Source organism: Rhipicephalus sanguineus, chromosome 11, assembly GCF_013339695.2.
Source record: "Rhipicephalus sanguineus isolate Rsan-2018 chromosome 11, BIME_Rsan_1.4, whole genome shotgun sequence".
Classification (NCBI taxonomy): domain Eukaryota; kingdom Metazoa; phylum Arthropoda; class Arachnida; order Ixodida; family Ixodidae; genus Rhipicephalus; species Rhipicephalus sanguineus.
In genome coordinates, this window is record NC_051186.1 from 40,281,578 (window position 1) to 40,307,551 (window position 25,974).

Consider the following 25,974-nt stretch of genomic DNA (forward strand, 5'->3'; position numbering starts at 1 on the left):
TGGCCACCTGGCCATTCAATGGGCAGCCGAGAAAGATTCTCTGCGCATGAAAAAGGCTAAGAAGCGATCACTAGAGAAGATGGAAAGGCGGCGAAGAAAGAGAGTGCCAAAGGACACCTCCAGTGACGCTGCAGGATCATTTTAGAACTACATATGTGCTCAAAACTTTGAAACGTCGTTTTCTTAAAATGACTTTTGGCTAGTGAGGCTGCTTGTTTCAGCCATATCTCTGGAACCACTGATCGGATTTCCATAAGTCTTTTTTTATTATGTACTTGAATAAAGGGTGAGACAAGCCCATTTTTTCAATATATTGTGTCTGTTATTTATGATAGCTAATCAAAATTTGATTGATAATATCCTAATCACCAACACTAAATTTGATGGTCTGCTAAAACTTTTCAGCAAGGAAATTCAAAAAAAAGGGCTCTGTCCCCCCTGAGGTATCAGTCTGGGAATCATCATAGTTAATTTCAGTTCCAGCACCCTTTGAAAGTTCTCCAGGCCTGGAATAAGAGAACCATGTGCACTATTCTGACAAACTGCCGTAACTTGAGAACCAGGGAACATATCTTCATGAAATTTTGTAGTTCAAATGCTTTGCTATGAGTCTATCCTGAAAATTTCATTAAGATATCTCAATAAACAAAAAAGTTGGTATCTGATGGTAGCCTCCCCCCTTCAGGCCCTTTAGCAAGGCATTACGTAAAAGGGGATAAGAAATAACATTAAGGACATACTCTCAAACCTCATTATAACAAAGTTGCATCTGACACGAAAATAAGTCCAAATGTATCCAAAAATTTGTTATAAACGTATATTTGTAACACTGTATCTATGGCAAGACTATTCTTCGTTATAACCAATAATTCGTTATATCCGTGTTCATTATATTGAGGTTTGAGTGTATCACAACACGAAGGCAATATTTGACAGAACAGCTGAACAATGCAGAACAAGGTAATCTAGTTGGTGTAAGTTGTATTAGCGGTACTAAAAACATTTGTAGGAGATATTAGGGAATCAGAAACTGAGAAGAATACAAATCATATGCAATAATAAGCGTGTCGACGCTATTACAGGCAAGGAGATACAAAACGCATATAATTTAAAGACGCCTACTGTGGGAAGTTCGTTAATTGCAAGTCTAAGCCATTTTATGGTGTAATCAAGGGGGTTCAGAAAACCGAACAAGATGGTGGGAAGTGGGAAAATTGCACTGACAGCTTGCTGAAAAGCGTGACAGAATGGTTCTTTATTTTTAAGGCAACACGAGAAGTTTTGTATGGCCAGACATTCTCAGGATCAGCTTTAACTTGTCAGAGCATAATTACACATAAACTGCTGATTATAAATCTTGTATGCACTTCATTAATTGAGTGGCTGATTGGGCAAGTTGGTGATTCGTGTTACTTGAGCACATAACTAAACAAAAGTTACTTGAGGACCTTGTGCGAGAAGCACCGACTTCTTGTAGTCCTTGTTTAGTTGCATGCTCGAATTTCTAAGTATCGGTTTGTTAATGATCTCGTATGTAAACATACTTTCATATTTTGTGTTTTAGTCTGCAGCTGGCTGAAAATATGCACTCGTTTGCTTTCAGTTCGTGGAGTGCGGGGGCTTGCGGCATCTTTTCGACATCTTCACTTCGGGAGTGCTGCATCCTCATGAAGGCGAGGAGTGGAATGAGGCAAGTTGCTCTTATTGCATTTAGATTTACTGAAGTACGATTCAAAGTTTATATTAGCAAGTGGCTGATGTCCGCACTGTTGAGCTGTTCAGTTGGCATGCAGCTCCCACAGCACTTTCCTCCTGCTTTTGCTGCTCTATTACTGAAGAAAGAAAAATGTCTTGTGCTTATTACTAAACGAGGAACAATATTCCTTAAAAACGCATAAGAAAGCTTAAACTCGATTTCCACATCATGTTAGATTCGCATAATCTGTGGCGGTGAATAAGTATTGACAACGAAGGAGACTGTTTCCGAAGGAAATGTCTGCAAGTCGTGTTTTGATTATGTTGGCTCTTGGTGGGGGAGGGGGGGCAGGCAAACGTTTTGGGGCAGTGGCTGCCCCGTCCACCCTTGTACCCCCTCCTGGCACCGTCCCTGTTAGTGGTTGTTTGTGACTTCTATACTAATCAGCAAAACTAAAGGCCGAAGTTCAGACGCCCTTCAGCTTCTATTTTTGTTTGCATCTACCTCGAATTTTCTCTCACGGCCAACGCTGCTTTTTCACTGACAACCAAGGACGATGCCACTGCCACCGCCGACACCGGAATTTCTGCAAAACGAGCTCTTAGCGCTATCGTGTTAAAAAGAGACTGTGAGGGGAGAGGGGAGACTCAAGTCTTGTTATTAAATCTTGAAAAAATTTATATTTTTTCTTTTTTTCCAACGTGTGCAGTGGGCTGAAGACTGTCTCGCCTGCTTGCTGAGGGTCCTATACCAGCTGAGCGTCGAAGGCGGAGGCATGGACATGACGTCCGACGCCTGCCAAGAGACTCTGTCCGTAGACGCTATCTTGGAACAGCCACGGAAGAAGGTCAAGCGTCAACGCCGTTCCAACCCGGATCGACTGTTCGTGCCGAGGCTAGGGCCAGTAAGTTCACCGTTGCTACATCTGTCACTGAATTGAGGTTTCAAAGGGGTACAGACAAAAATTTTTAGTTGTTGTTTTTTGTACGTCAAATGAAAGGCCAACATCTGAAAAGCCTAGAAAACGTACTGGTAAGCGTGAGTGCACCCGGAATAATTAATACCCTGATGTCATGATAGGTATGAGTTTCTCGTCACGTGCTCACGCATGATATCGTGACGTTTCTACGGCCGCCCCGCTCCGTGGCTCCGTTGGTGCTGCACAAGCGGCCATTTCAAATCTTTTGGTGCCTAAAGTCATGTCATCGCAGCTAGCCATACTGCTGCGTGAAGTCACCAGAATTGATGCTGTAGCCTGACGTCACAATAGTGTTGATGTCAGTAGATTCGCCATGAGAAAATCTGCTTTGATGTTGAAATAAAATATCAACATTTACAGCGCTTCATACTTGCTCAGAGCCATCTCTGTATTCCGGAAATTTGTATGGCAGAGTAAACTTGGCTTCGAAAATTGGTGTCATCAAATAGTTGTTTTGCTGTTGTCATAATAATCATTGTAGTCTCACAAGCGCATTCAGATGGGTAGCTGTTAGAAGCTTGTGTGATAAGGTTTTGCTAGTTGAATGGACAGACCGTCTCGCCCATGTTTCATGTGGACTGTATTTTTTTTTGCTCTTACAGGTGTTGCTTCAGATGCTCTCAAGCGCTGAGTCCCTAAGTCTCATTCGGCTTCTTCAGGGCGCACTAGGAGAAGGTGCCCTCTTACGAGACCCGCACGAACTACGCACTGGCTTCTGGGGTAGGCCTCAGGTGAGTGGGGTTGTGTCATAATCTATACTGAATCAGTGTGTGTCCTTGGCACCCATCTAACAGGAACTTGTTTCCCCCTCTGTGAGATATCTTGACTGAAACCAAGAAAGTATTGTTTAACAAAAAGAACATTTTCTTTCTTTAGGTATGAAGATCTGGTAAACATGGCGCATTTACTCAAGCATCTTGCGCACCTTTTTTTCTTAATCTAGGGTTTCAAAAACAATGTGCTTAAATTATGCAAAAATTTGGCGAATAATTCCTCAGTAGTGCTCACAAAGGTCATGGCACGCAATACAACACACATTACTTGATTTTGACCGAGAGATCTACCGACCATAAAGTGAAAAAAAAACGTTGCTAAAGTTGCTACTTGGCCGAGTTGGTACAGCATACTGGAAATTTATTACAGTCCAAAAGGAGGAATGTAAAAAAAAAGGACAGTGCTGTTTTCTGCGTCTTCCTATTACCAGTGTTCCATCTTCTACGCTGTACTAAATTTCGGAAGGAAAAATTAGCTGTACAAAAGTGAGTGAGGATAAACATGGATAATAAGCTCCTGATAAACCCGGCACGTGCGTTTAGAGTTTTCTGCAGACAGAACAGATTGCTGCGAGCAGCGTTTCAAGAGGGTGGAATTGAAACGTTTCTTCAAAAATCTGACGTGAAGGTTGCCAATGTTGCTGAAGTTAAGGAATCGTCGCAGGTGGTGCAATGCGTCATGCGGCTCTTGGCTTCGTGGGCTCACTCTCGGCCCCCGCCACCGGGACCTCCACTGTTGCTTCAGCCACCGCCAGGCCAGGGCTTGGACAACTGGCTGCGACGCCTCGTGCTGGACGATCCCGATGTATGTACACATTCAGTTAGCTGCTTTTATGTTTGGAAGGATTTATCCTGCATTAGCAGCACTATCTCTTTAATATGAAGGATTTTATGGGAGGTAAACCAGGGTTTTAGGACCTGGTTTTATAACCAATATAGAACCAGGGGCCACTTCTGCGTCAGAATAAAAGAAAGAAAAAGCATTTTTTGAGCTATAATCTAGAGGAAAAGATCTCTATGATGCAAATTAAGTAGGGGTGTGCGAATATTCGAAATTTCGAATATTTTTCGAATAGTGTTTGCTATTCGATTCGATTCGCACTGAAATTTTACTATTCGAACTATTCGAACTTCCCAAAGACAAATGCAGTCAACGTCCGATTGAAAGTGACCCCTTCAGATTTTCAATATGCTTCACCTCATTACACTCTTGTATTGCGGCAAAGCTGCCTTTCAAGCTCCGTTACGGTCGAACTTAGCCAAGAGACAAAGTCCGGCTAGAAGTGGTCCCTAGATTTTCAATATGCTTCACCTCATCACACCCCCGTATTGCGGCAAAGCTGCCTTTCAAGCTCCGTTACGGTCGAACTTAGGCAAGAGACAGCCAACGTCTGATTGGAAGTGGTCCCTAGATTTTAAATATGCTTCACCTCCTCACACCCCGGTATTGCGGCAAAGCTGCCTTTCAAGCTCTGCTACGGTCACAAATGTATTAACTCAAGAAAACACTGGTTCCAATATGGAGATGAAAGATGTGGCAGAGTTGGGGGCTCAATTAATGCTGTTTTGGACCTGAAATTTGGGCAGGAAGTCTGAAAAATCGGACGCCGAAGCTTTTTAGCATCCAAAATTTCAGATGTTCTTATATATCGACGTCTACGAGGCAGATTTGGAACTCCGGACTTGAAGGGAGCACACCCTTGGCCGCCACATCAGTTGGGCTTCCACAGAAGTTGAAAGAGGAGGAGAGGCTGAGGAAATGGCATCTCTGCCTATCACGTGTAAAGTGTTGTTGGAAACACTTTCGTTGCACCAAATCATGTACATAAATACAATTCGGCCTCTTCATTGCCTCATTCTTGATAAGAAAGACAACTGTGAAATATGACCCCACCAGCGCTTCATCAACCTCGCGAAAAGAAACACTTTCATGTTGCTATCTCACAAGAACATACTTAGGGATTCTCTGCAATTTTTTCTGTAATTTCAATTCGAATTATTCGAAAAATGTTTGAGAAATATTCGAAAATTATTCGAAATTATTCGATTCGATTCGCACTCAATCTTTATTATTCGAATTCGCTTCGCACCCAAAATTTTGCTATTCGCACAGCTCTAAAATTAAGACATGCGAACAATCTAATAAAACTATAACTATGATGAAATATACCCTGCAGCATAAGTTAACATTGAATAATGTGTGTAGTTTGTGTGAAGCTTACAGTATTTGCTAGCATAACACCAGCATTGGCTATTGTAGGGTGGTACTGGGTGGTATTTGCAAATGTTCGGTGATATTGGTTAGTCCTTCGAGAAATCGCAAGTTATGACCGTCACGTGTGGTGGCCTGCAATCTTCACTCGGATGTGGCCATGCAACATGGTAAAATTTTGGGACTTGTAAAAAAGTACTCCTGCAATTGGTGGGTGGGGCAGCCACGCTCATAGCTCAGCCACTGAGATGCTTCGATGTTGATCGGGTCATCGTGATCAGGCATTGCAGTGTGTAGTGGGCCGTCTGACATGCACACATGTATGTGGGTGTCAGGCAAGTTGCGCTATGTTTTTTCAGTGTTCGAGTTTAAGTTATTGCCGTGCAACATTTTAGGGCATAGTTTTCTAGTTGAACCAATGCCCTTTCCATCCTGCAGTCTTCTACGATTTTCTTCTTGTGTTTAGGTTGTGTGCCTAGTGCCTCGCAACATGCATGTGTACTCACTCCACTTTTACAGCTATACTTATGCTGTATCTTGTAACCTCACACGTAGAGCATCAGAAACTTAAGCTAGTTGGTAAGGATTCATCTATAAGGTATGGCATGCAAACCTGGAGACAGGAGAAGAGAACAAAACGTTTGTGTTGTCTTGTTCTCTTCTCTTGCGTCTGTGCTAGCACCCCTTACCTTCTTTTATGATAAACCTAATGCCATTGTTTACAGAACTTTTGTAATCTGATTTTCAAATTGAGCGCTTCAGACGACCGTGAAGGATGACACGTCTCTGGTGCCGTTTCCGTCCAGCCCGCCGTGCGACGTGAGGCCTGCACCGGCCTGTACCGGCTCTGCCTCGGCGTGGATGCGGACGGCCGCGGTGGGCAGGCGTACATAGGTCCCCTGCTGGCCAGCCTCCTGGACTTCCTGTCCGCAGCGCAGAGCATGCAACCGTTGCTTCACGATGTGAGCTGGCAGTCTTTGGGAGTCGCTTGTATAACTTATTCTTGGGATTAAATGCTTGAGCTTTTCACTTTGAGCTGTAAAAAATATAACGAACACGGATATAACGAATTATCGGTTATAATGAAGTAATTGAAGAATAGTGTTGTCATAGATAGTGTTACAAAAAAATGTTTATAACGAATTTTCGGATATAACGAAGTTATTTTCGTGGCAGATGTGACTTTGTTATAATGAGGTTTCAGTGTATTGGGTAGAAGAGACACTAGTGTGCCTACATCGACATAGGGATTGATCAGAAAATGAGAACATGGTACACTGCTTATAAGAGACTGCTCATATGAAGGGCAAGAACTGTTGCCCGGTGTGTGTCTTTTATAAAGGTGCTCAACTGTTTAATGAATGTGGTTATAATGAATTATTGGTTATGTAGGGATGACGAAGCAAACTAGCCAGCAAGCTTCAGTGTCAATGATAGCCACGCGAGCTCGCGCTTGCTTGGACTTTAGCTGCTTGGCGCCCACTGCTCTGCCCTTGACACTTCTTGACATTCCGTGATGTCCACACGTTGATGAATCTTGTCACAGTTATAATGAAGTAAATTAAGAATATTCTTCCCATAGATACAGTGTTAAGAATACAAACTTTAAACTAATTTTCGGTTATAACGAAGCTATTTTTGTGTCAGATGCGACTTCGTTATGATGAGATTTGAGCGTATAGTTCAGGATTCAGGGTACTGTAGGATCCTACTGATATGTACCTTGTTGCATTTGCACACTCCCACACCATGAATCTCAGTTATAACTTGTCCTGGTCAATATGCACCTGTGGCTTTTATTTTGAAGTACCTTTTCAAATATCCTCGTGCAAATAAATAAAACTTTATTTATTTATGCACACTTAAGAAACCGCTTGAGATTTCACTCCACTATTTTTTTCCCAGCAACCGATGCTTGCGAAAATCTGGGCTGTCCAAGTTGTCTTGGCACTGACTTTAGAACTCAGTTGACAAAATTTATTTAAAATAACTCTGAAGTGACATCAAGTTGGTTAAATTAATCTTTAGCTGTATGTGATTGTCTAATTTCTGTCTTGCCCCCCCCCCACCACCACCACCTTTTTTTCTTTGTTATTATTCTTTATTAGGAGGGGGAGAAAGAACCTTATGGACCTGGTTGCCGAGACTACTTCTTTTTGGTGTGCCAGCTTGTAGACAACTTGGAAGATGAGGTGTCGCCGGACCAGGTAATTTTTTAAATCTTTGTTTTCAAATTTTAATGTTATATGCAACGCGAGAGCCAAAGTACCAGCGAGAGTGTACGGTACTCCCTGATTGAAACACATCCTTTTTTAAGTGTGTAGCACTTTAGGTACCCACCTTGTCCTTCTGTAGGTCTCATGTGGCGTGATCACGCTCAAAATCAAGTGGTCAATACACGCCTAAAACAAGGCTAGCAATGCTCAAAACTGGGTTAAAATAAATGAACAAGGTAAAAAATAATATAATTAAAAGAAATAACCAAAAACTTGAAGCAATCAAGATAACTTGAGATCGTTAAAAACACTTCGGAAACATGCAGCTGACATCCACGTCGTGTAAGAAAGGGTGCCACCGCCTCATGAAGCGCACGATTTCTCCTCCCACCGGCGCTTCTCCGGCACCTTCATCGCTACATTTGAAGTGGGGAACAACCTGCCGTAACAAGCAAGAAGTCAATAAAGCGCAGCAAAAAGTAGCACGCATGTCGCACTAAGTGTGCGAATCTCCCTATCAAGATTCTACTTGTGCTGGTGAAACCCTACATGCTTACCTCAAACATTGACGTCATCGACGGTTTGGTAGATGGAGCACTGGGAACTCTACAAACGGGAATCGCTAGGTGCCCGTGTGGAGCAGTTCCTCAGGTTTCACAGTAGTGGAGCTGCATTTAATGCAGGAATTAGAACTACACCAATTGCTACGCAAGTTTTTTAGTGTAACAACTCCTATGAGCAATTGCTCATGATAACCGCATCATGTTGCTGCAAATCTGGCCAATAAAGATAATGTTGGCTCTGATATAAATGTTCGAGTCAAAATTATGCCGATGTGACCCAAACTGTAGATGCTGGAAACAAAGGTATGGGCATTACTTAGGCTTAAATTTTCGCTTTTCAATCAGTGAGTACTGTGCAGGGTGTCAGCATATAACCTGTGTTGCTTCCTGCAGAAACCTGTTGTCGACCTGGACAGCTTAGCATCGCGCATCGCTGAGGCCATCTTCAACAGAGACGTGCGAGAAGGGACGCTGCAGAGCTCTCAGGACGACGACGGCTTGTATGGGCTGCTGTCTCTAGCCACAGCTGTTGCTAAGCACAACCCCCCGTTCAAGTTCAGCAAGCAGGGTCAGGTATGTCAAATGCATGAGCCAGTTCTTGTTTATTTTTGTCTTCGTCCAGCAGGGATATGAAGTTGCATATTGCATCATTGTAGTTACAGTAGAACCTTGCTAAACGTCACCTGAACGAATCGGAAAGATATGTTCCATTCTACAGTAGTTTCGTCTACATAGAAGACAGGGATGCATTGCCCAAATAAGAGGCAGTTTATTCGCTTGAAGGGGCCCTGCAGCACTTTTCTAAGTAACCACCGAATGGCTTCATTAAAGCCTCACGAATCGACCGCCGCAAAAATTTTTAGAATCCGTCAAGTACGAGCCGAGTTACAGAGGTTTGTCGCACGCTACAATTGCTTTTTCTATTCTCTTGTCCCGACGAGCGTGCTGGAAGCTAAGCAGGGAGGGCTGGGACTGAGGAAAAAGTTATGTCACGTGCGTCATGAGCTTGAGCACTTTTTTTTTGCTTCAAACGCGTGGCTTTCAGTGTGTTTGCGAGCCTCGAGTCGCATCAGCTTCACCAACCAGTCAAGCCGCCCGTATTACGACCCACTGCCGCCGCCTACATAAACGACGTCAAGCCCAACTACATCGTCCCGCTGTTCACCCGCCACGTTTGTAGAAAGAAGAGGGAACGATTTCTAACGAACTTTGAGAATTGTAAATTCCAGGCTGCGTGCTGTGCTATAATGTTTGGCTTACGTGTTCTCAGAAAACTCTACTACCGGCCGGTAGCGTTTTCTGACCATGCTGAAAAAGCGTTGCAGGGCCCCTTTTAACCCATTGAGGGTCGAATTTTTTCGCGAAATCCAGTCCAAAAATGTGTAATTTTTTTATTGCTGAAATAAATTCTCCAGACGATTTTATTTAAGAAAAAAATTGTCTAAAATTTTTTTTCGTGACCGTAAAGTGACAAAAAATCATTTTTGTTGTTACATACACATGGTTTATTCGTAGTAAAATCAAGCAAAACCCTGAAAAGAAAAGCTTAGCTGTTTTTTTGTAAATAAAAATTATGCATTGTATTAAACGTAGCTCACAGACATACAAAAATAAGCGCACCAGAGTACTTTTCCGGTTAAAAATGTTCGTGCTCTAACACAAAACTTTTCAGCGTGTGATAGTCATTGAAGCATGGCTCGCCGCGCACGCTTTTCAGATGTCGCTCCGTGATCATCATCGGAGTCTAAACTCGTCAAAAAATCCTTGTCTGAGAAACTGAAATCCAATTAATCAGATTCTGATTCGGCACTTGGGGAATAGTCCGCATCGGAAGAATCGCTGCTCGACTCACTGGCAGCAGAGCAACCGGCGCGCGCTTCCATAGCGTAAGCGAACTGCTTCAGTGAGCGCACGGAAGAAAACTCTATGGTTGTGCGCCCGTCCGGAAAGCAAAACGACTGAAAAATCACCAGTAATCCTTCGCCTAATCGCCAACAAGACGTAGTTAGCTTTTGCGAGACCCCAAAACAGGAAACGCAATCACGGCGGCGTCGTTTGTGTAATTTAGCGCCGCACGGAAACAGATGTAATCGCGCCTCGGGGTGCAATAAACGAGAGAGTAACAAGCCGTCACCCTTTGAGAGATTAGAAACCAAACAGCCATCAGCTTTGCGGGCGCAAGAAGCGGAAACCACCCGAAGGACGAAATCGAAACCAGCCGCACCGCGTGCGCGCGTTCCGATGCGCAACTGAACGCCGCCGCGCCGCTTTGGAAAGCAAAAAAAAAAAAAATGAGAAAGACGGAGAGACATCGGCGCATTAAAAAAAATTGCACGTATCCCCGCAGTGTGGCAGCACATTCCAAGCAAGAGAAATGATCGAAGAAAGCGCGCGTTTGAAACCAACCACTCCGCGGGCGCGCTCGGTTGCGCAAGCGATAGCCGGCGCGCCGTTTTGCGAAGCATAAAAAAAGCAACAACGGAGAGACTTCGGCGCATGAAAAAAATTCCACGTATTCCCGAAGCGTGGCAGCACATGCAAAGCAAGAGAAATGATCGAAAAAGGCGCGCACTTTAAACCAGCAGCACCGCGAACGCGCGCGGGTGGGCAAGCGATAGCCGGCGCGCCGTTTTGGGAAGCAAAATAAAAATACAACGCAGAGACATTGGCGCATGAAAAAAATTCCACGTATTCCCGAAGTGTGGAAGCACATGCCAAGCGAGAGAAATGATGGAAAAAAGGCGCGCGTTTTAAAAATAAACGCTATGCCGTACATGTACGACGAGAACCCTTTGGTACCAGGAAGCTTCTGCCGTACATGTACGGCGAAAACCCTCAAGGGGTTAAGCAGCTACTTCCATTTACCAAGATTCTGGTGTACTTTGTCTCTCATACGTTCCTAGTTTGACTTCAGCCTTTGGTCAACATTGGTAAGCGTCATTAAAGAACATCTTGAGAATGTTGAGCAATTGAGTTGATCAGTTTTGACCCAGGCTGACCTCTAATCTGCGACATTGCTACCGACCGACCAAATTTTTTCCCTCGGCGTTTCAGGAGTTTGCCCTGGGCATAATGGGCTGCCTGTTCACTGTCAGCAACCAGAGTGGGCAGAGGCGCCTGCTTCCAAAGTGCAAGTCATCCGGGGTGCGGGCCGCGGCATATGACCTGCTCTTGGAGCTGGTGCGGGGCTCTGAGGACAACTTCCGGCTCATCCATGCCCGTCTGCTCCAACAACACTGCCCGAGTGAGTGACGTGCGACCGGGAGTCTGACGGGGTCTAAGATGTGATTCTGTGCACAAGCTGTACAACAGGCCATGTGCTTCCCGTTCAGAGCTTGATGCCATGTTGCATGTGTGAAGGGTTTTAAGTGCATAGCACTTTAGGGGCCCAGCTTGTTGTCCATCCATAGATTTCATGTGGCTTGATCACGTTCAAAACCAAGTGGTCAATGCAGGCTTAAAACAAGGGTAGCAATGCTCAAAACTAGGCTGAAATAGATGAAGGTCTAAAATGATATAATTAACAGTACAGTGAAACCTTGTTAATACGTACCTGCCGGGAACGCGGCATAACTACGCACTAAACGGTAGTACGCATTAAACACCAAGTACAAATTTGCATCTCCTAGCGTACGCCATCGCCGCCAGCAAATAAATAGAGTGCCACAGCAAATATTGCCTAAAGTACCCACCGCAAAGCCTTTTCTTTCTTTTTGCCAAAGTGGGGAAAAGATCCTGGCACACTCGCACGACTGCCTGATAACGCGTAGTGGCGACGCCGAAGAGCATTTCGAAACTATTGCAGGGTCCAGGATACGCGGCCAACGCAGTGACTGACATAGCGACAGAACGGACAGTGTCTGATTTCCGCGGTTTATGTGTGTGCGTCTAACTGCGATCTGCCACTAATCGAAAACTGACACAGTACCAGTGAAACGCGGTACGGCCGCGTGGAGCCGATCGTCTCCCGGCTAGTTGCGTGCAGCGCGTCGCCTACTCGGCTCACGCCGTCACCGCTTGCCATGCCACACGCGCGCATTTATCATGGGAATGTTGTTCGTACCCACTTCGCTCCAGATCGTGCACAGATGCGGCGAGTAGCTTGTTCGGTTAACGCAGCGATGATGAGCTTCATGCAAGCGATGCGCACTCCGCGATGCTCTAGCGGTCCTGGCAACGGACGGAGGCGCGGGTGGTGGTCGCCTAATAAAAAGCGTGCAGTATGGTTACAACCGCGCTACGCTTGCTGTATCGTACACGTGCGTTAGTGTGATAGCGTCAATGCAGCGAGGTTTCTCGGCGCCCACGACCCGCAACGCTAACTGCGCAACAGCGATCTGCTTTCGCTTCTACAGAGCGGTGCGCGCCTGATGACGGCTTAGTAGCGTTTGCTGTCGGGCTAGTTGGTACATGGCTGAAGTTCTTCGACCCTGCCCGAGCATTTGTGCCATTAATTCAACTTCAGCCTTGAAGACGGCCGCGCACAACGAAGCGGCAGCGATCGGCGGCCCAGCGCGTTCAGGTTGTCGCCTAATAAAAGCGTGCAGTAGGCTTAAAAAGTAGCGCTGCGCCGCACGCGTGCCCGAGCAGATAGCTGAAGATACTTATTGTGATAAGGTTGTCGGCGATAAGTCATGTCGGCGCGTTTGTCGGTGGCCGCCACCTCGCCTTCGTTCTTTCCCGATGCTTACCCGCAAAGGCGTCGCCGCAATTGCGCGGAAGTCGGAATCGGGGATCGACTGATCTGCGCACTTCTCAAAAAGACGGAAGACCTTTGGCGGCACATTCTGACGTCGGGAAGTTGAGCGGCACAGTAAAATTTTATGGCACAAAAAGTTATCACGGTACGCAGGGTACGCACTAACCGGTAGGCATATGGCGAACCACTACGGCTTAAGCGGTCAGCAAATGCATTGGGCTCTATGGCACTCGGTCGGGGATTCGTCGCAACTACGTTTTAACCGTTAGTACGTTTAAAGCGGGTACGTATTAACGAGGTTTGACTGTAATAACCAAGAAGTAATTGCAGTACACTCAAACCTCATTATAACAAAGTCACATCTGCCACGAAAAAAACTTCGTTATATCTGAAAATTCGTTATAAATGTTTATTTTTAACACTGTATCTATGACAAGACTATTCTTCATTTGCTTCGTTATAACCGATAATTCGTTATATTCATGTTTGCTATATTGAGGTTTGAATGTAATTAACTTATAATCACTGAATTGGAAACGTGGCTGACACCCGCACCGCGCTAGAGAGGGTGCTACCGCCTCACCAAGCACTCGATTGTTCCTTCCACCGGCGCCGGTGTTACGAACTCCTGCGAGAGATCATTCATAGACGGGGACTAATCTCAGCAAAAATGACTCAGCAAAAGTGACTTCTTTGCACCAGAAGTCACTATACTTCAACCGAAAATTTTCATGTCAGTGCCCTTTTAACTGCCGTTTGCAGAGTCACACAGTCCCTATCCGTGGGACTACTGGCCCCACGAGGACGGCCGGTCCGAGTGCGGCTACGTCGGCCTGACCAATTTGGGTGCCACCTGTTACTTGGCGTCTTGCATGCAGCACTTGTTCATGCTGCCTCAGGCGCGGGCGTCCATTCTCTCTGCACAGGTGAGCGTTCTGAAGCTAGTGTCATTGTAATGTGTTAGCGTTAGGAAAGAGACTGTTAAAAAAGTGCGCAAGTTTGCACCACTCTGAACTGGTTCACTGTGGGGCATGAGAAGTTAAAAAATTGTCCAGCTTGAATTCACAACTGAGATTGAGGGATGAAGGTTTGGAATTTTCTGGGTGGTTCTTCATTGTGCATCTGTGTATGCCTAGGGTCTAGGTGTGGCCATACGATGCACTGCCGTGTATGGGTGTTTTCTCTTCCGAGAAACCTCAGTTGATGGTCACCACCATGTCATATCCCCTTATCTTCTTTTGCCTGTGTCTATTGGGCTGTAATTACCACAAAGCTATGCCAACTTGCCCTGCATTCCATCTTTTGAATTTATGTGCATTTTCGCCTGTTGGAGTGAAAGTCGTTTCCATTTTCCTTTTCAGACAATAGCCGAGGGAAAGCATGGCCAGACACTAAGGGAACTGCAGCGGATGTTTGCTTATCTTCTGGTGAGTCCTAAAGCGCGGGTTTATATAATAAAAGAATCTGTTTTTCTACTTTTTACGGGCACGTTATACTGCAGGGTGACCATGTTGGTGTATCTACCCCTGACAGGTAGTCATGGGACGGGCAGTCACGTCGATTGTTGAAGCATCGGCTAGAAAGGATTAGTTTCTTGGTAATCATCCCTAGGCGTGAATTGCGATTGGTTTGATAGCTTTGCATACATATAAGTTGCCTTGGCGATCCCAAGAATAGACTTAGAGGTGAGTGCCTGTGTAGGTTGTCGCTGTGCCTTCAATATGTTGTTTATTCGTGCCACAAGTAACGCACATTTTGTGGCCCTGCCTTTTCACGGATTGGTGACATCGAGCGTGTTCACGGCTACTCATTGTAATGACGTGATGTGTGTACGGCTTACATAGGCAACAAAATCTATTAGCCCCTCGTGCACCACTTATCTCAAAAACAGCATCAGACTAACCAGCGAATTAATTGTTAAGAACCCATTTCTCGGGTGTAATGCATTTTGTATAGGATGGTTTTGCCGACTGTGTACATGTTGTCACTCGTTACGTGTGTGCTCTGGTGTGCTCACACTTTTCTCACACCACTTTCAGGAAAGTGAGCGAAAGGCCTACAATCCGCGAAGTTTTTGTAAGGCATACACGATGGACCACCAACCCCTCAACACCGGAGAACAGAAAGACATGGTGGAGTTCTTCACGGACCTGATCAGCAAGCTGGAAGAGATGACACCGCAGTTGGTATGTTGCGTAGATGTTCCGTTTTTCTTTAAAGAGGCCAGCTGTAATGAAACCTTGCCCCATGCAAAAAGCTCTTTCGTTTATTAATTAGGTTGATTTAAGAGTACCTTACAGGCCCCGAAATGCATTGTGTGGGAGGGCATGCACAAATACATAGTGACAATGCGAGCAAAAAGCTTAGCAGTAGGCATGTGCAAATAGTAAACTTTAGGTTCAAAGTGAATTTGAAGTGGATAGTGATTTGGTCGAATAATTTTGAATTGCATTCGAATAGTGTATATCACATATTATAAAGAAAAATGAGCATACAGTAAAAGCTCGTTAATACGACTCTTGTTAATTCGGAAAATCGGTTAATTCGGACACGTCATCTTGTCCCTGTAAATACACGCATCACTCTATGAGACTGGGCGCTCGTTATTTCGGACAGATTTGACCGCAAATCGGATAATTCGGCGACTTCCGGGCCGCTGGCGAGGCTCGAAAACGAAAAAAGAACAATTCGGAACAAAAGTGAAGCTCAAACGCAGCATCGCCGTGGACATCAATTGTCGACTTGGCTTGACTTGAGACTGGTTGAACGCCTTTTCTTTGCGTGTGTTGTTGCCAGCTGTTGCCGGTGCCATTTTATTGCTTTGTTCCCGTTGGTGTGCTGCATCGTTGAACGTCGTTTTATCGAGGAACGATTCAGTATGGCTCCTTTAGCTTGATTTTTGCTGGTGCTTTTGTGCTGACTTTTCGTGTGAATGCACTTTCCGCCGATGGCAACGCCGGCGACGCTGCCCAAGTACGAGGCGAAGGACTTCACCACCAAAGTAGAAATTTTGCGCGTCCTGAAAAATGGGCTCTGCTGACAAGAAGTTGCTCCTGTGCCATGACGTCGGCAAACAATACGACGTGAGTCTCCTGAGCGCAGTTAGCATTCTTGCGTATGTGTGGCAGAACACGCCTGCGCATGCCATTGCCAACTGTTTCCGGGACGGTGGCTTTGTTGTACCTGACTCCAGCGATGCCGAAGTGTCGCCGGACGACGGTGCCGACGATGGGCAGGATTTCGGAAGTGTTATGCCTGATGCAGTGACACTAGAGGATTATATTGGCATTGATGATGGCGTTGCCACTGCCGGCTGCCTGACTGATGAGCAAATTGTCAAGGAAGTGATGCATGGCAACGAATCCGAGAACGAAGAGCCTGAAGAGGAGCAGCCACACCATGAGCCACACGGGCTCCCTCGCACTGTGAGGGAAGTCGCGGAGGCCCTCGTCGTCCTTGAAGAATTTTGTTTTGGCACTGCAGACAGCATGCGAGCTGCTGAGCACCTTGAAGAGCTCAGAAAAATTGTGTCCGCGCGAATTTCTGCTCGAAAACAGACACGCATCCGCGATTACTTTGTAAAGTAAAGGTATGTTGAAAAAACACTTGCATTTATTGTGTTTATTTCGACCATTCGATAATTCGGACATTCGGTTAATTCGGACATTTTTTCCGGTCCCTAGAAATCCGAATTAACGAGCTTTTACTGTATTTGTCATGACCCAACTAACCTTGACGTATGATCCGATGCTCGTGGCAGTACGAACGTTGTTAGCTGAGGGCCTAGTGGCACCTAACAACAAGTTTGAGAAGTACGAAGAGCGCCTCGAGACCTCCGCAATCAGCTCTGGCAACGCCTTGCCGGACCTAATAGCGGAGGCCACGAGCGCCTCGCTTGCGGGGTGGTAAAAAGACTTCATGTGATGTTCAGCGTTCTGAAAACTTATTCTACCTGCTTTTTATATTCTAAAATGATTGTCAATATCAATATGAAGGAGGTTAACCACAGTTTCATTCACTCCTGTGAAAGCAGAACCTTGAGCATAATGAACAGTTTGGCGAGGAGGGCTATCAGCATTGCTATTGCTTCACAGCGATGCTGGAGGACGTCTACGTATAGTTTTAGAGGCTTTCAGATCGAAAAATACTGCTTATAAAATAACCATGTGTTTTTGGGATGAACCGCTGCAGCTACAAACGCTACGTAGGGTGAGCTTTTTGTGACGCCATAAAAAACTGGGTTGAGAAAAACCGGTTGTCAGTCCCTTTAATGGCTGTCCCTGAAATGAAAAAAAAAAAAAAAAAGACAATTACCAGCCACGCAGCTCTGCCGAGGTAGCTTCCATGTGCTACTGAGTTCGAACTTATTTAACCGAAACGAAATTGCGCCGCACTGGGCCAACGATAATGTCGGTGAGCTGCTCAATTTGGGGGCGATGTTCATTTCTTGCAGAAAGAGTTGGTGAAGCACCTCTTCTGCGGAGTGCTGTCCAACAACGTTGTCTCGCTAGACTGCAGCCACATCAGCCGGACGCTGGAGGAGTTCTACACTCTGAGGTGTCAAGTGGCCGACATGCGAAACCTTTATGTGAGTGACACTTTCGATTGATTGATTGAGTGAGTGAGTGATCGATTTGTTGGTTGATTGATTGGTTTTAAATTAAGTATACATGCAGCAGCAAGTAGAAATTAACTTTCCTAAATGGAACCAATTTCATAGAAAGTGGTTCACCAGTTGTCGAGCAGGAAAATTTGTTTCTCGCTTCTTTAAATAGAAACATTTGAGTTGGTCCGAGCTAAGGCTTTGTCTTCCAGCATTTGGACGATGGTGCACGCGTAAAACACTGGTACACCCAAACCTCGATATAACAAACACGGATATAACGAATTATCGGTTATAACGAAGTAAATGAAGAATAGTCTTGTCATAATACAGTGTTACAAATATACATTTATAACGAATTTTCGGATATAACGAACTTACTTTCGAGTCAGATGCGACTTTGTTATAATGAGGTTTGAGTGTATAACAAATTATTAAATATAAAGTAAACTAGAGATGTGTTTTGCCAATATTAGTGTTAAAGGGCCAATAAACAACCTCATGGAAAAAAATGTGTGATGAAGCGATAACTGTGCACTATTACAATGTGAAGATGCTGCCGCAAGAATTTTGTGAATAAGTGTTTAATAAGGAAGTTACAGGGTATAGAACAGCCTACTTCGGCTGGTTTCAGTTTCTCACTCAGCCTTCCCACCCTTCTCGGCAGCGAAAAGGGGTAGACATAGCCCGTTGTCGCGACTATGCCCACTTCGGCAGCGCAACACGACGTCAGCGATTACGTCATCGACACGCAGCCAACGACTGAACAAGGCTTCCTCCACGTGGTGCTCGAGTCAAGAGTGGCGCTTGGGTCACCCTAGCGGCGCGGTGAAGAAGTGCAGTGAATGCACCGCTAAAACGCATCACCGCAGGGCCAAGGCGCAGTTTCATAGTGCAGAGGACCAATTGACAAAGTCGGTGTGACGTAAAGTTACCCATAAGTGACTTTACATCACTTCATGGACGAGGAGGACTGGACAGGCGCTGGAGAGGGGCGCAGGAATTGTTTTTAGGAATGAAGCTTCTGCGCGACGCGTAGCACTGTATATTCATAAAATGTGATTGCCGCGGCTTTCTGGATGAATTGGCGAGCTTGTTTGGGAGATTTAAAAAGAAATGAAGTCTGAGCCTGTTGACTGGCCCTTTAACACACATCATTAATAATGGGAGTTCTTGGCACATGGTGTGACTTTGTCATTGCGACGTTTGTGTGGATTGTTTTTCAAACAGAACTCATGCCCGCTTTACAGGAATCCATGAACGAGCTCACAGTGAAGGACACACTAGAAGGCGACAACATGTACACCTGTTCCCAATGTGGCAAAAAAGTCCGGGCAGAAAAGAGGTGCGTCGAAATGGTTGACACGTGTATGCTCGTCCTGACCTACTTTTCCATGTATTCATCAAATGACCTTGGTATTGGAGCTTGTTGCCTCACGAATCGATTCCGCAAACATTTCTCGAATTCGTCAAGAACGAGTACAGGGATTTATTGCATGCTTTAAGCGCTTTCTCTCTTTTGTCCTGTCGAGAGTGCTGGAAGCTACACAGGGAGGGATAGCACGGGTAAAGAAGTTGCGGCGTGACGTTGAGCTCATGTGATAAAATGTGATCGCTCGCTCCCACTGTGATTCGTGTGCACGAGCGTGGCTCACTGTGTAATGTTAGCTGGCTATGGAGTGCGTCGCCGACATGTGGTGGCACCCCGTGGCAAGAAGTGCATCTGATCCAAACGCCGCTCTTGATTCATGTCGGCTGTTGGCCAATAGCGTGCTATCTGTTGTTCAACGTCAAGCAGCAGATGCCCCGCCCATCGAAAGGAGTGAGGACGGCCCTCTGTATGAAGAGAGCGTGCTTGAGAAAATGGTAACTTTGTGCTCCGCTTCTAAACTCTCCTTGCCCCATACGACTGCAAGGCTTGGCTGAGCTGTTCATAGCGGTGTCTGCTTTCCGCCAAGCCCGAGGGATGTTTCATGACCACTTTAAGGGGGGACGCGGCTTTCGTATTGCGAAAAATGGCAAAAAAATCGATTTTTTGAAAATCGCATTTTCAGTTTCTGTAGCCCCTTTTATATCCGATTCCAAAATATCTTCACCGAAAACCGCATAGAAGTGCTGTAAAAAAATTGTTGCGCCTGCCGAGGTGGCGAAAATTATTGGGGAAATCGCAAAAAAACACTGATCTTCAAAAAATCATAGCTACGCAACGACGCCACCGGGCGCCGATATCTTGGGCTCATCGGAAAGCGCATTTCTCCGTCTTCAAATTCCCCGCCGCAGCTGGCTCCTCCCTTCGAAAACAAGCGCACAAAAAGCAAATGTTCGAAGGTCGTCTCGAGCCCTCCGATTGGTCGCGTCCGCCATGTTGCCCCATCGCGCCTCGCCATTGGTCCGATGCTCGCTCCGGGAGATCGTCGTCTGCAGCTCGTGCGTCTCGAGCTCACGGCTGTCGAAAGTCGCGCTACTTCGTGGCGTATTCTCAATCGCTCTGTGTTCACGGCTCGACGATAACTATGCACAAGAACTAATTTTTAGTTTGGAGCTACTAGCGGAAGCTCAGAGGGATTACGATGGCGCACCGCACTCGTAGCGAACGTCGCAAACGCGCGTCTCGGACCGACTCTAGCGTTGGCTCGTCGGATCCGTGGTTGGAGGTTCTGCTTATGCGCACTTCGGACGTCGTGACGAAGATGATCGCAGGACGACTCTTTGTACTCGCGACCACGCATTACGTACTTTGAAACATCGGGCACCGCGGCCGGCGCGCCTACTGCTCGGAGTCGTCACTAGGCCTAACTCCGCTCACGGCGTCGGCACGCGAGACGAACCTCGAACTTTGCGGGCAAGAACAACGCGTTAGCGGACTCGCGGCAGTGTGCTTCTTCGCAAGGAACGAAGCGCTTCCCTCGCCCGGCTCCTCGGTACAGTGGATGGTCATTTTACGCATCGGCAGCGGACCCCACGGCCAAGCTCGTCGCGCAGCGGGCGCGCGTCGGCGTCCCGCAATGCGAGGCCAAACACGTTGCGCGCCTATTTTTCGTCGCCGCACCTAGGCATATTGCGCATCGTCACCGAATGCCGCCACCCAGCACATCGTGTGCCGACTTCCCGGACTATGCGGCCGAGCACTTGGAGGTGAAATAAAGCACTGGTGATGCAATTTAGGCGCGCTTGGGGCCGTGCTTGGTATCGCCGTAAGCGCTCATGAATCATCTGAAAAAATAAAAGCCTCGCAGAAAACCGTGTCCGCGACCGGGTGAATGATGAAGCGCATCGTAGGCGAGGTTTGCAAATTAGCTTGACGAGTGAAACAGGGAGATGAATTCATATCTGCCCAGTTCGAGTCTTGAATAAACTGCTAAGGAATTCCTATTCCACCAATGTCTTGGTCATAACTGCCTGTTATTTAGGAGGAAGGGATAGGTTGTCATGATGAGAGCCGCTCTTAATTAGTATCCTATAAAAATGATTCAATGATCAATTGCAATCAAGACTGTTATGTTAATGAGATCATGAATACAAGAAAGCTGGCAAATCATCATAGTACATGACCTACTTGCATTACAATATCTTGTTTTTTGTCATGTCTATTACACCACTTCATAACTTCGTTTAAAATTCATGCTACATGTTCTTTGTATATCAGAAAAGGATTTTAAGAAAAAAGAAAGAAAACAAAGGCACAACAGATGAAAGGCCACATGTGCAGGAGGTCCAACCTTATAAAACACATTAAATATCACAATCTTCTTGTGTTTTAGAGAAGCAAGGCACCTGAAACTATAGACAGGGCACTCAAGAAACTGCACATTACAAAGGACTCAAAAGGTTATGACTCCAGTGCCTTTTGATGAAGTAATATCATTGGTACAACTTTAAAAGCCATTTTCTCAAAACGACTTTTCTTGCTTCCTGCTTCGCTTGTTCCGCTGATTTCTCACTCACCGCTATGTCTATTTCAGTTCCGTTTTTTGTTCTATATTCCTTGAAGCACAGTTCAGGGCGTGACATTCTTGCTTTTTCAGTATGGCCTTTTGATAATTAGCTATTTGACGAGTTGCACAAAGCCTCAATGCATGTTGCACAGTCACCTCATGAAAAATGAAAACTAAAAAGAATTTTGTTGCAAATAAAAAAATCTAAGAATGTCACGCCCTCAATCAGACATCTTAGAATGCATAGCACTTTGAACGAGTTTCCTATCGCATTTTTTAAGCGATTCAGACTCGGAACAAGAGCAGAAGGTGGAATATATTGTACATCAAAAAGTTGTAAAGATATATTCATGAAATTTCTACAGTAGCATTAAAAAAACATTTCAAATAAGTGTGCCAATTTTCATCAAAATCCATGAAGAAATAAGAAAGTTGGTACCGAAAGCCACGTCCCCCCTTAAATAATTAATCATACCTCTATTAGGGTGCAACTTTGCTGCACAACAACAAAGTGCTTAGGCATAGCGTTACGGTACTAACGTTATCTTAACTAGCACTGAATAAGAGGCTGGGTCCGAGCTAGTTGGTACACTGACATTATGAAACCGTTAAGCGCACAAAGACGGGAACAAGAAGACGACACACTGTGCGTCGTCTTCTTGTTCCCGTCTTTGTGCGCTTAACGGTTTCTTAACTAGCACCACCCAGCACGGTAGCATAGCAGGTAGGGCGTCTCACTCCTGAGCTCGTGGACGCGAATTTGATTCCCAGCCAAGGTGGCTGCATCTCGAAGGGGGTGAAATGACAACACCTGTAAGCTTAACCCTGGCTGGCCAAGGTTAATCCCGAGTCCCGCACAACGGCGAAGTCTCACAAGAAATGTTTTAGCGCCGGCACGCCAAGCCCCAGAATTTAATTTTTAATGCAGTATTGTAATGCTACATTAAATTACTTTGATGAAAAAATTTATGAACGTGGGGTGTTGCTGGAGTCGACGTTTCAGCAAGCGGTCTTGTCTTCTTCAAGGCTGCAACTTGAAGCTGCAGCCTGGAAGAAGACAAGACCGCTTGTTGAAGCGGTTCCAGCGACACACTGTGTTCAAAAATTTTTCATCTCTTCAAGCTTCCATTTTCCACTGAACTTCGGGCTAAATTACTCCATCATTTGATCCGAGTTGTTTAGTGTCCTTGGGTTTGTGACTTATTTGTGCTTGACCTCTGACACCGTCGCTCGGTGTTCCCCTCTGCAGGGCATGCATACAGCGGCTTCCACGCATCCTCTGCTTCAACACCATGCGCTACACCTTCAACATGGTGACCATGATGAAGGAGAAAGTGAACACCCACTTTTCCTTTCCCCTGCGGCTGGACATGTCCAACTACATGGAGAGCAACTTGCTTCCCAGCCAGGCACGCCAGGGTGAGTGCACTACCCACGTGTTTGCGATGTTGTTTCAGGCCACGTCAGTGAGTGTAGTTTCGGGTTGTGTAGAAGTGAAGCAGCCTCTGTGCAAAATTTGTTCCCTTAGACGAGGATCAGTTCTTCATTTGCGAAGCACTTTTCTTTCTGAAGGAACCATCCTTTTCTTGAGCTACAGTTTAGCTGCAGAAGTTTTCATAACTGCTTGCTAATGATAGCTGCCTCTTTTTCATAGAATAAAAAATAATGAAGTGTAAATTCTTGCGTTATGTTGCACTCGAATAAAATGGAACATAAACGCAGTAATAGCAAAAGTCTCTCTTGCCAAGTTTTCATTCAAGCAAAATGTGCTGATGCAGGGTAGTAAGCAGGCTTCAGATGCACAAACCAAACCACTACACGTGATCCAGTAACAAATTCCAGCATCTTCAGAGATGCATCAGAAGTGCTTTTGTTGCTTTTTAAGGCACTTTTATGGGTTTCCTCTGTAGCTTTGTGCCACTCACGAGTGGGTGACATTTTTTTTTTAGCCTCTCCGGAATACACAAAAGGGTTTATGGAATACCACTTACCGAAAGATGGTATTGACCACTTGTGGTGCTCCGTGCAACCCCAACTATAGACAGGTTTGTTTGTTTTCATGTAGTTTTTGTGAGCAAAAGGAAATTTAGAAAGGCAACTCGTTCGGTATTAAGCTGCTCTTGAGAATTTACACCAGTAGAGAAGTAAAATGCTCTAGGTTTCTGAAATAACATTTTTATGCTTGCCTGGTTCCTTTAGGTCCCGCCAGATGGCACCCCCTATCCGGCTACGGTATCCGGTATAACGCTAATGCAAATAAGTTTGCGGACAAACTAAAACTCTCGAGTGCTTGGCCAAAGCGTATATGTACTAAGTTTAGCACGTGATAAGGTGTGTGTTGTGCATAGATGAGAGGTTGAGATGTCTTTGGATGGAAGTTATAACTGCTTCTTTTTCTTGTGTGCGCAGACAACGGGGAGGCAAAGAAAGAAGCCCCGGATGAAGATGCGGGAAGCTACGAGTACGACCTCATAGGTGTCACCGTGCACACGGGCACGGCAGACGGCGGCCACTACTACAGCTTCATCCGGGAGAGGCAAAACCCTGGCAAAGACAAGTGGTGAGATTTCTTCGGATCATAGAAGAGAGAGAGAAAATAGCAAACGCTTTCTGCTTGTGTTTCGCTCGTTTTGGTTTCTAGCTCAGACTCAACAGACCAGTTCATTTCAAACTGGTTTGTCGAGTTCCCACGGTGATGTTCTAGTGGTTACTCAACAGACCAGTTCATTTCAAACTGGTCTGTCGAGTTTCCACGGTGATGTTCTAGTGGTTATGGTGCTTGACCGCTGTCCCAAAGGTTGCGGGATTGAATCCCGTCCACGGCAGCCGCATTTCAGTGGAGGCAGAATGCTAGAGGACTATGTATTTAGATATTTAGGTACACATTAAAGAACCCCAGATGGTACATATTTCCAGAGACCTCCACTACTACGTCATCCCTCATAATCATATTGTGGTTTTGGGACGTAAAACTCCAACTATTTGAGTTGGCGCTAGACAGCACTGCCTCCCCCCCCCCATTGCTGTTTGTGTTGCAGGATGTCTTATGGTTGTGAGCAGTGATGCGCTTGCACATACCTGTACTGGTTTGCGACATCAAACCTTATAATGTGATATTTGCGATTGCCTTGAATGCCTTTCACATAGTGATCACACAGTCACACATAAATGTCTAGCCATTGACTGATCAAGGAAGTGCAAATTAAAATCTGTGACTGAAAACAGGATCACTACAATAGAACTCTAGTGCTAAATGTCTGGAAATTTGTTGCAAGTGTTTGTTGGCACATCGACTTCACTCTTATACCCCTGTCACACGGGCACCTGTGAACTACGTTTAACTCCCTCGTCTTTTCCTCGAGGGAGATGGGGTTCATGTCACACGGTCACCATTTCGCTGAGGAAGTTAAATGGAGCTTTTGGTGGAGGGAGTTCGGTAATGACCATTTCGGCTCGATGGAGTACTCTCGTTTCCAGCCAGCTACTGCTACGCTGAAAACCGCACTAGCAAAATCGTCCTAATGAGCTCAATTATAATTTTGCTCTTTTTTTGCGTAGCATTTCACGCCCCGTAGTGTGAGTTTTAGTTGTATTTTTTCGGACATCAGCGCTTGTACTCTCCATACCAACGCCTCGCCAAGCCGCCGCTGTGAAGCGTCGCGCCATATTTGTTTCTGCACGTGTGAGGCGCTGTGACAGCAATGGTGATTCCGAGCACTTCATCAACACACAAAAACACGTTTTTGTTGCTTTAAAAAGGCGACTGCACCGGCAAAAAATTGGACGTTTCGACGAGCGCAGCAGCGCTGTTTCTGCCCCATGCGGCAACCGTCGAAAGCTTGCACCGAGCCGTGTAGCACGGCCACTCGGCCACAACTCCATTCTGGTTAAGCTCCATTAAGGAGTTAAATGCCGAACGGAGATAAACGGAGTTCGGTGGTGACCGTGTGACAGGGGTATTAGACCTACGTGCTTGTATGGAGCAGAGGGCATCTCCCATTTTGTCTTTTTCTCACTCCTTCGTGTACTTTATGACATAAATAACATTGATTGATTGATTGATTGATTGATTGATTGATTGATTGATTGATTGATTGATTGATTGATTGCCGAGGTCTGAAGAGTTAATTGAACTCTCTCGAACGCATTTCTTCCCAGGTTCCTGTTCAACGACGCAGAAGTGAAGCCTTTTGACCCCTCACACATTGCTGCTGAATGTTTTGGAGGAGAGATGACGGTGAGGAGCACACTTCTTTTGTTGTGCAGAATTAGTAGATTAAAAGGAACTTGATCATTAA

At 45.6% G+C, this 25,974-nt stretch overlaps 1 protein-coding gene across 1 annotated transcript in view; it reads left to right on the top strand.

The window, feature by feature from the left end:
* LOC119374613 (ubiquitin carboxyl-terminal hydrolase 34) overlaps nucleotides 1-25,974 on the top strand; it is a 152,743-nt gene that overhangs the window by 67,800 nt on the left and 58,969 nt on the right. The window contains exons 30-45 of the mRNA XM_049411107.1: nucleotides 1,604-1,690; nucleotides 2,406-2,600; nucleotides 3,278-3,406; nucleotides 4,113-4,253; nucleotides 6,467-6,622; nucleotides 7,769-7,867; nucleotides 8,833-9,012; nucleotides 11,494-11,683; nucleotides 13,901-14,064; nucleotides 14,500-14,565; nucleotides 15,178-15,324; nucleotides 17,592-17,726; nucleotides 18,992-19,086; nucleotides 22,926-23,095; nucleotides 24,086-24,236; nucleotides 25,835-25,913. Of these exons, the coding sequence (XP_049267064.1) occupies nucleotides 1,604-1,690; nucleotides 2,406-2,600; nucleotides 3,278-3,406; nucleotides 4,113-4,253; nucleotides 6,467-6,622; nucleotides 7,769-7,867; nucleotides 8,833-9,012; nucleotides 11,494-11,683; nucleotides 13,901-14,064; nucleotides 14,500-14,565; nucleotides 15,178-15,324; nucleotides 17,592-17,726; nucleotides 18,992-19,086; nucleotides 22,926-23,095; nucleotides 24,086-24,236; nucleotides 25,835-25,913 (2,184 nt within the window). The remainder of the gene's footprint in view (nucleotides 1-1,603; nucleotides 1,691-2,405; nucleotides 2,601-3,277; nucleotides 3,407-4,112; nucleotides 4,254-6,466; nucleotides 6,623-7,768; nucleotides 7,868-8,832; nucleotides 9,013-11,493; nucleotides 11,684-13,900; nucleotides 14,065-14,499; nucleotides 14,566-15,177; nucleotides 15,325-17,591; nucleotides 17,727-18,991; nucleotides 19,087-22,925; nucleotides 23,096-24,085; nucleotides 24,237-25,834; nucleotides 25,914-25,974) is intronic.